The sequence below is a fragment of the Phaethon aethereus genome (genome assembly GCF_964289735.1).
Source record: "Phaethon aethereus genome assembly, chromosome: 6".
Lineage (NCBI taxonomy): Eukaryota > Metazoa > Chordata > Aves > Phaethontiformes > Phaethontidae > Phaethon > Phaethon aethereus.
In genome coordinates this window covers 23,025,065-23,035,425 of record NC_138580.1, presented here as the reverse complement: position 1 = coordinate 23,035,425, position 10,361 = coordinate 23,025,065, and the positions used below count along the sequence as shown (strand labels likewise).

Here is a 10,361-nt window from a genome sequence, read left to right as displayed (position 1 = left end):
ATGCTATAGACCTTCAGGAATCTTCCCACAGAATTTAGTTAAAATGGTCATAGATCTCAGTCCTGAAATACAACTCAAAAACAGGGGCCTTGGTTAGCAACCAATATTCACTAGAAATGCATTCAGTACACTGAACAGACAGTCTGACATTACAATAAATAAAACTGAAAATTCTAATAGATTAAAGGGATCTCATCATTTGACAGTCTATACACAATGTTAGAATTCCTTATATTCAGTAAAATTATCTGTAAGTTATTATTTTAAGGGCACTAGGATTTAAATGAAAGTGTCACCTAATATTTTTGTATTTTTTCTTTGGCTCACAAAGACACTAAAATACCATAAACATTATTTAGAACTTCAATAATATATAAATAGGATACATTACAAACGGAAGAAAATACAAGACAACTCTTCAGCATGGTAAATCTCTGCATATAAATAAGCAAATATTTCATATACCTACAATTCAACAGTTATCTTGCTGTAAAACTATTACATTTAAATCCTTTTACACAAAGTCATTTAACAATAATATACACAATCTACACAAATTAACCTCTAAAAATACAGCAATAATATACCTGTTACAATGACTGTGCTACTATTATCCCCTGATGTGACACTAAAGGGGAAATACAACTATTTTCCTTGAAGGTGCTGTTAGAGATTGCTGTTTTGTACGTGAGAGAAGCACCAACAATAAGATTTAATACTGTTATACATTTTCTTTAGCTCCTAAGAATCTACATTTTAGAAATGTTTCTATATGTCTATTTTTACCTGGCAGAAAAGTCTTTAGCACATTATCCACATAGTTAGTTGTTGAAGGAAAAGTTAATTCTCTTAAAGTGGAAAACATGCTGTGGCTTAGATCTAAGTTTATAACCACATTTTATATATATATGTATGTGTATATATATATAATTATATATATTTATTTATACTGTACATATATACTGTGCATGGTTCTTAATTTGCTATTTTAGTAGTTATTAATTTCCTGCTGACTACAGTAAACAAGACCAATGTAACAGTCAATAGTATTTCACTTCAAGATAATACATTTTCCCTCAGCAGTATGATCTACCAATACATATACATTTCAGTAGCCTATAGTTTTGTTTAACGATGTCTTAGGAGATTGGAACTTACACAAAGAGAATTTCCTTAAAACGTGTTCTGCAGAACTGGTTTAAAAAAATAGCCAGTGCTGGAAAACAGTGAATTAGAGAAATAAATAATTCAACCACTGTACTACAGCTCCTGCCCCAATCTCTCTATTTCCTCAAGGAGGAAGTCAATGTCAGACTTAGTCGCTGCTGGGTTTGAGATGACCATTCGAAAGAAGTTGACTTTATCGCCCTGAGGCTGATATCCAACCATGGTAGTACCTGACTCCATCATCAGTGCTTTGATTTTTGGTGCCACCTTTATAATTTAAAAAATAAAAAAGAAGAGAGAGATAAGAGTAATTAAAAAATTTCATCCTTTCTTTGTATGTCACAACATTTCTTAATTTGGAAAAAATAAATGGACAGATCAGAAAGGCACTAGTTTTTATAAAAAAATCTGTAACTGAAAAAGCTTGAAAAACTAAACATGTAGGATTGGATATTTAAAGGAAAATTGACAATCATAATAACCATCTTTTTGATTAGTAGATTCATAGCATCCTAGAGCATTCACTATGTAATAATTTTATGTGTTAAATGTACATGTCAATTTTTTTGTGCTGAAGATTTTCTCATGAAGACAGGTTTCTGTCTTTTTATGAAAACCTACTCCAGAGCCATCTTTTTGAGGGTAATGGATGTTTTCCATGAGAGTATTATATATTCTCAAAGTCATTTTCTGGGGTGGTGGTGGTGGGAGGGACAAGAGTGATGGAAATTTTTCACCAAGATCTATGTGCATTTATCACATTCTCACTTCCTCACTTTAATTTACAAGGAATAATGTTCTAAAAGTCTTAATATTTGGTATTGACTAAGTCCAGTTTTTCTATCCAGACCTTCTTGCTCCTGCTCTACTCTCTGCCAGCCAAGGTCAGATGTCTGTCTCTTTTACTGTTTTGTAGGATGCTTTACAATGTCCTCTAACATTTAACAGGGTCAAGTCAAACATTTCAACCTTCTTACCAGTCTTATCTTTTTTCCTCTTTTCTCTCTTTTTTGGCAATTTCTTTATCTAACATGTCACTGGGTAGACCCAGGAATTTCTATTCTCTTCTGTTCTCTTTCCCCAGTGTGATGCAGACATAAAATCCTCTACAAAACCTCCCAAGTTTGCCCATTCTTCTCCCTTCCCAAACATAAAAAAAAAATTGCAATTCATTTTGACAACTATAAAATCATTCTTTTGTCTCTTGAATGTTTTTCATTCCAATTCTGTCTGTCCAAAATGCTACTACAAAATTAATGTATTTCACTTCCCTCAAGTCCTAAGTAACACAATACTTTTCCTGGTGGTGCCTCTACGATGCCTTCACTTTTCCCTCTATCATTTCTTCAAAGAAATTTCTCCCAAAGTCCTCCAAAGGCTATTCATTTTCACTGAAAAGCATTAATGCATGACTAGCCAAGCATGTTTAAAATCAAAATAAAGACCTGAGAAGGACCTACAGGTTTCCATGCCCTTTACCCGTTCCAGCATTTTCAAATAATCACTCTTCCGTTTCTCTTGCTGATATACTGTCCTGTTCCAACAGAACTAGGACGTCTTTGTGGCTAGCTACTTTTAAAGATTCGTAACACTTTTGGGAGCACAGAAGTGATACAAAGCAACGAATAACCAAGTATGTTCTGTAACTGGTTCTATAGGGGAAATGTGACTTCAGTCTCAGTATAAATGGGAGACAAAAGTGAACAAATATCAAGGTCATAACAAGCAACTGGAGAACTGTTGTCCCAGAATTTGGAACATGTGTCAACACACAGATACATTATTTTTAATAAACAGAGTACTTTGAGTTGAAGGAGTAGACTGTATTTTTGCATTTAATAAAACCCACATACCCTGTGCAACTTTTCTCTTCTCTCATCGCAGTCTGGCATGCCCCTGAGACTCGGCGGAATATACCAAAAGCATACATTTGTATGCTCTGGCTGCAAAAGGAACCAAACACATACATCAATAAACAAAATAATATAGATCAATCACACACTAAAGGCTGGTCAGTAGCATATTTTAGCACAGAGATGGAGGAGAAAATATAGTAATAACTTTCTTAGTTCTGCATGTTAAAACAAAATAAATGGATTACAGTACTGCTGGTTGCATCTGTTGTCTCAGATTCCCTACACATTGTCCCATTTATGATGTTTTAGGGTGCTAATGAAGTGCAAATGCTTTTCACCTTCCCACAGTTTTGTGAGGAACTGTTTTCCAGGAATTATTCCATCATTCATACCCTAAATTGAGAAGTCCTCTTCAGAAGAGAAGGAGAGGAGATAAATCTCACATTTATGGTACAAAACCACACGCATTTGGCCAAAAAAACTGCCCAGATGCCAATAGTCATGTAGTTCTTTAGAAAATAAAAGCAGTTTTGCACAGGTGGCTTGAATAACTGTGAGAAGTGTGAAGACTGTTTTCGAAATTGCATACAGATTTGGCTCCTCCATGCATGTTAAATGAAAGAAAACTTACCTCCCCTTCAAAAACCATCTCAAATTCTTCTCTGGTTTTGATTTTAGTGTAGAGATATTCTGCCAGCTCCAGGCATTTGTTGATCTGATTTTCAAATCCTACTGTACCCTGTTTTAAAAAGAAAGTAAGTATTAATTATATGGTCATTTTTCCTCCTCCAATGCAATTATCTTTTCAGATAGGCTTCACTCTTAAATGTCTTCAATCAGAAAACATTTAACAGTATTATTTCTTGTAACTTAAAAGTAAAGTTAATCAACATTGACTAAATGTGGCCTGACTGCAATCACTGTTTAGTTTTGTTCTCATTTTAAGAGAATTTATTATGATAATAACAAGGGCTTTTGATTTTTTTAATAGATTATTTTTAGCTCTTTTTTTCACTTTCCAAAAATACTACGAATATTAAGTCTTGGCTTCCCAGCTCTCACTGAAAGACTAGGAACGTGGAATGGGAACTCAATTGAAAGAGTAAGAGTTGGGAAGTAATTTATTTCCTCTGAACAGTTTGCTAGAAATTTGCATTTAAAAAAGTCAGCAAGCAAAATCCTGCAATATGTTTGCTAAAAGTCATTTGCCTACCAACTGATCTTTTGTCATATCTGATTTGTTTTGAAAGATCATAATCCCAATAAAGTGGATGAATGCTGATAATAAATGAAATAAGAAAAAAAAAGTTGTGGGTTTTTTTTTAAAGTACACTTTGTACATGAATGAAGAAGTAAGAAGGACAAGTACAATCTTAAATTATTGCTTATTTGGGGTAAGTTCTTTGTACTGAATAAAATGACTGAAGGTAAAGTCACAAGAACAGTTTTGGACCTAGGCTGTGTATTTCTATTATGAGGACAAGAGTATGACCACTCACGGTGGCTAATGCTGAAGGAAAAATTTCCATAGCCCCTGATATTTTGTTTTCTTAACATTTTTGTAATATAATCGTTCAATCTGCTAGAAACAGGCTCCATACAATACTTCAGAGAACTCGGGTCCAAGAAATCTGAATCTGTCAGACCAAACAGAAACCCAAAGTAACAAATTTCTGGAGAAATTTAAATTCCAGATATACAGATCAATTCACCAATTTTAATCTATAACATTTTTAAAGAATCACATCCACAAATATCTTACTTCCAAATTTTAAATATGACCCATATCCATTATGGTTTCCACTATATTTTTTTTCTTTATTGTGAAGTGCTCTACTTCTTTAGTGAGGTCAGTTTAACAGATGATTGTAACAGCAGAGGTAGAATCAGCATGCTAGTTTTAACAAAATATGTATTCAGAAAAATGTTCGGTCCATGCTTTAATGGTGTCAGCACTTGGTAATTAGAACCATAAACAACACACTTCAAAATTGCTAGTCACAGTTCGATTCTAATGTGTCATAAGCAGTTTCATGTTACTGGATTACAATCAAAATTATTTATTTTGGAGGAAGAACTGAGTCTGAACTGAAATGTACTTAGCCTGGTAACCAAACCTATGCTGATTACTAAAGCAATTGTTGTAAGTATTTTGTGTTGAAGTGTTTTGTTTCTTTTTCTGAAGTACTTTTAAAAATAAACGATGACAATTCTACCATCTGTTTAAAAGTAACTGTATATCTAAAGTTCTGTTATTTTCTTCACTCAGTCTTCAATACTGAGGAACTCTGCATGAAAACATCTCTTATCATAACAGGTTATTTACTATTGCTATCTAACTCTCACCCAAAGTGAAAACCGTTTTATGATTTTGGCATAGAATTTCATCTCAGTTTTATAAAAAAATATTAGACCATGGACAGGTTACCCAACTGAATTCCCATTTTTTCAGCATAGGGCAACAAGAATAATAATAAGATGATTGCAGATAAAGAAATAAAAATTAAATGTGTTTTCTTGACTACATGGACCCTCATCTTGCAAACACATAAGCCTATTATCTAAGCCCATGCTTAAATTCAGCCATCCAGGCATATCACAGTAGTACCAGGGAATCAACTGTTAAGTCATCAGTTGGGCAAAGCTTCTTAAGAAAAAGGCTTTGTTTTCAAAGTTGCTTATAAAATCTATGCATTGAAACGTGATGCTTAAAGGACCCTTGTAAATCACCAAGTCTACCCTACTGCTACTACACGTAATCTGTCATAAAATACATATGTAACTATATACAGTTACAACAAAAGACCATTTCAGTGTCCTGCCCTCACTGATTTTACTGCAGGACCCATCTAGTGACTTAAACCTTTCTTCTAAATTCCAACTGAATTTATTGATGGCTAGTGTTGTTCTATGGCTCTTTTCTGACTTAATATTCAGATACCTGTGTGTTTAGAGATTGTAATTACACAAACATTTATGTCAAAAAAAAGTGTTCCATTATATGAGACTTACAAATTAAATAAATACATTTCTGATTTTTGAGCTGATTTTTTAAATTATTTACCTTTGCCTTCCACATCAACCAGAATTTGAAAATGTCCACATGTCGACCACACTGTATTGCCTTATCTCCAGTGTCATAAGATACATCATACTGTTTGTCTTGCTGGAAGAGATAGCCTGCACACATTTGATTGCAGCCTTGAAGTATGCCCTGTAATGAAAAACATGCACTTATATAACTTATATGGCATATGTGCATATGAAACTGTATGCATTAATGACATACAAAAATATATTTCAAATATACAGAGAAGACTTGCTCTTTAATGGGTCAAATTATAAAATACTGACCTTGCTTTGTAAACCTGATCCACAAAAATCATTTCATAACCTAAGAGGGTTCTTTTACAAGTCCCTGAGTAGTCATATGGTTTTACACACCCACACCTGAAAAAACATTCTCAGATTAATTGGATTACTAGTGTTTGGTACTAATTTTGTCCTCTTCACTTGGTAAGGCTATGTTCTTAAGACTTAAATTTTTGATGTGTTAAAGTACACAGTAGAATAAAGCTGTGGTTTCTCAGTGCAGCAGATAGCTACGGAAAATGAAAGAAAAAAAATTGAACACTTCAACTTTATGTATTGTCCAGCTTTTTGAAAATTAACATTAGTGATAAATATAAGTACAAATTACCTGAGCCAGTCATTTTTGCTTACAAGTAAATATGGTCCACAGACCAATAGAAACCTACAAATTACTGGTAAATATCTCTGAAGGAAACAGAGGAGCAAATTCGTGTATGTTACACAGAAGTCTTATATATGTGACATTTGTAAAGTGGTTTGCATCTCCTTTAGAGTTTATTAGTGGTTCTTTGAAGAAGCTTGAAGACACTGGCATATGACAAATACAAAAACACTTATCAAAGTTCTCATATAGAGAATAAAAAATTTTGCCAAATCCTGCAATACTTAGCATGATAAACATGCATGCCACTAATTAATGGCTAGTGCTTCCCTGCAATAGATGTCACAGTGTTTTATAATGGGAAATAAATGCTGCAGCCTTCAGTTTAGAAATGGGCTACCTGTAAGAGCAATGGCAGACCTAGGACTGAAACCCACGACTCCTACATCCCAGTTCTATGCACAGGGACCACTTCTTCAACTAACCTCTTCTAGAAGCAATTGACATGCCATAAATTAGTAGTCAATAGAATTAATCTTATCCACAAATGACATGACTTCTTTTTTCTATCATCTAAGGAATATACATATTGCTTAAAAGAATTAAGACACTGGTCTTGCTTTTATTGATGATAATAAAGAATCTAGAAGAAAGCACTAAAAATAAATATGGAGTCATAATAAAAGCAGCATGGCTTATTTTCAACAGAACTGAGAAACTTCTAAACCAATGTGTAAGGTAAAAAATGTTGATTTTTATTTGAGCAGTTTAGACTGTGACCAATTGCTAAGACCAAGGGTATATTCAGTATCATATCAGTATACCACAGAAACAATGGGACAGGTGGTCAGACAAAGTATATTAGTTGTTATTAGAATATGCAAAGATTCTACAGCTAAAGATCTGACCCATATTGTCTACAGCTTTACAAAAAAACCCAAAACACAAAAACCTCAAACGCAAAAAAACAGAAAAGATAAAACAACTTCCTAAGCACAATGTAAATTCACACAATTATTCCTTCCAAAAGAAGTTTTGAAATTAAATAGATTTTGCACTACCCTATTAAAAAGTAAGGCTTGATATTTACTTTTTTTTTTAACTGTTTAATTATTAAGTATAAGGCAGACCTTCTCCCGGACAAGAATGGCAGAACATTGTAACAACACTCCCATCATCTTGTGTGGATTCCAAGTGACTGAGTTGGCTCTGCAAAAAAATTACACATTCAGATATATCTGGAAAACAGAAACTTAACCTGAAGCAGTCACCTTTGTTTTCTACTTTCAGCTGGAAATGTATGGAGTTTTGACCATGATGATTTCACTATGGAGATTATTACTGTCTCAAGTGTCTTCTTTCCCAGCTATACTGTCCAGGAAAGGAATTTTTCGTGTGTTAACATCGCAATGTCAGACTCAACGATAAGTTTATATTATTACTAATACCAGCTAATTAGTGTCGGACTATGCTGATTAGCTGATATAGTAACTTCACCCCCAGAAGACTCCACTTCTGCAAATAGCACTAATAAAACTAACCAAAACAGTTTGACAGATTATATCAATTGAAGGTACTGATTTCCAGGGGGCGAGGGGTGTCAGAGAATTAAGGGAATAATATGAATTCTGGGGCAATGCCAGTTCTTTACTGAACACCTGCTGGAAAAGTAGAAAGCAAAGGAAAAGACACTCCTCATGCTTATCTGCTTTTCACTTAGAGGCCTTTTCTGTACTAGGTTGTCCAGCCATGGATCGTTAAAAGGCTATAAAACTTTACATCATAATCCTACCATTCTGTATGTAAACCTTAAATCTTTTTACATGTAAGCACAGGTGGATGCACAAGATCACCTAATTTACTACCCAAACAGATGAGATGTTCCATATTTTTAACATGTATCTTAGACAGTTTAACGATGACACTAAAATAAATGTGCCAACATTGCACATCCATTGACCTCTTCACCCTAAGTAATTAATTACTAAATGTCCCCTTGATTCACAGTGTGTTCCAGAGAAGAAAAGTGCATAATCATATTTCACAGCCTATGCATATGTTCTTACAACATGGTTGAAAGAAAATTCAAAGATATTTCCTCCTCTTCTACACCCTGCTCTCAGAGGACACAGACACAACCACAGTTCCTCTGTTTTGAGCAACACAATGACTTCTTCACCCCAGTCTGAGGACTGCTAATTCCATAAAGATTCCAGAAACAATTCCAATGTCCGTCTGTGCTAGGTTAGACAACCCTCAGCCAAAAGAACAGTGCAGCCTGTGCTGCACCTGGGGAGCTCACCATCCCACTAAAACCTCCTGCTTAGGTGCAAACCAGCAGGTATATAGGTCAAACTTAGGAAGCAATTATCTTTTAAAAAATTTCACTTGTAGTTCAGATGGAGTAGTCAAGAAACAACAATTTACGTAACAGCTCATTTCCTTTTGAGACCGCTATGGTTTCAGCTTCGCACATTTATTTAACTTTCAGGGTTCCAAACAAAGACAATTTCAAGTTGCCTTTGCAAGGAGCATTTCGTTTATTTTAACATGAAGACGCCGCTCTCCTCCCTGCACAGCCAGCCAGCCAGAGGCTATCCTACCACAGGCAATCCCCGCTCTGCACCGTGGCAGCGTGCCAGTCCTCACAGTCCCATGCCTCCAGGCAGCCCAAATCTGGCCCGAGTGTGAGCAACAGACCCCAGCTGGGGCCCGTGGCAGGCAATTACGCAGTACATGTGGGCCCCGACCCGTGTTTGAAGATCCATACTGCTGACTAGAAAAGAAATAATATCATGCTTTGTCTCTGCTACTTTCTGTATTTGCTTAAGATGACGGTCTTAATTAGCACGTCTGGGTGGATCTCAGGTCAAGAGAGATGTGCCAAACTACTGTGACCAAACCTGTGTATCTTAAGGTAACTATTTTTTGATGCTGACCTCATATTAGACATGTTGCCATAACATGAGTGAATTGCAAATTGGATTGGGCAGAGGTTGATATGATTTGGCTACCTCAGAGTACTCCTGCCATACTACACACTGCTGTCCCTGCGACAGAAGGGTCCACATGATTTTCCTGCCAGTCCTTCTGTACATTATTTTTTATCCTGTACTTGTTCTTCACTTACTGTATGATGAGATGCCCACCACTAGGAAAGTTTGTTTTCCCTAAGGAAGAACATTGCTCACTGTTCTCATTTTATGCCTTTACACAGTGCCCACTTTCAGCACAGTTGACTCAAGGAAGCAATTTGGTACTAATTTGAGAGTACACGGGTAGAACAAAATATTTTTTGCTTCCCTGAAAGCTGATATTTGCAGTGATGGGAAAGATCCCGTGTTTCTGGTTCTCCACTGCTTTTCTGATTTTTATTCTAGATGGGCAGCCTTTTATAACAGAGCAGTTTCAGAGGAAATCTAGAGATGCACACACCCATGGGGTTATAAACAGCATCTTCGACAGACTACAGCCTTGTCATTGTTGGATATGGGAACATCTGTGCCAAAGACTACACACAGGACTCCTCCTGAGTCTGAATTGTAAGGGCTAGGGGGACGGTCATGCTCTCACTCTGCTATCACTTCCAGCACAAATGCTTCGCCTTTTTAAATTTGGTTCACTTAATTGTTTAATAAAGGCTG

The 10,361-nt window shown here is 35.5% G+C and overlaps 1 protein-coding gene across 1 annotated transcript in view; it reads right to left on the bottom strand.

The window, feature by feature from the left end:
• Positions 1-1,260: 1,260 nt before the first annotated feature.
• The window catches only part of GAD1 (glutamate decarboxylase 1), a gene marked incomplete at both ends in the record, with an annotated part of 30,151 nt that continues 21,050 nt past the window's right edge, over positions 1,261-10,361 (bottom strand). Inside the window, 5 exons of the mRNA XM_082001510.1 lie at positions 1,261-1,434; positions 3,021-3,110; positions 3,655-3,762; positions 6,088-6,237; positions 7,848-7,926. Coding sequence (XP_081857636.1) covers positions 1,261-1,434; positions 3,021-3,110; positions 3,655-3,762; positions 6,088-6,237; positions 7,848-7,926 — 601 coding nt within the window. The remainder of the gene's footprint in view (positions 1,435-3,020; positions 3,111-3,654; positions 3,763-6,087; positions 6,238-7,847; positions 7,927-10,361) is intronic.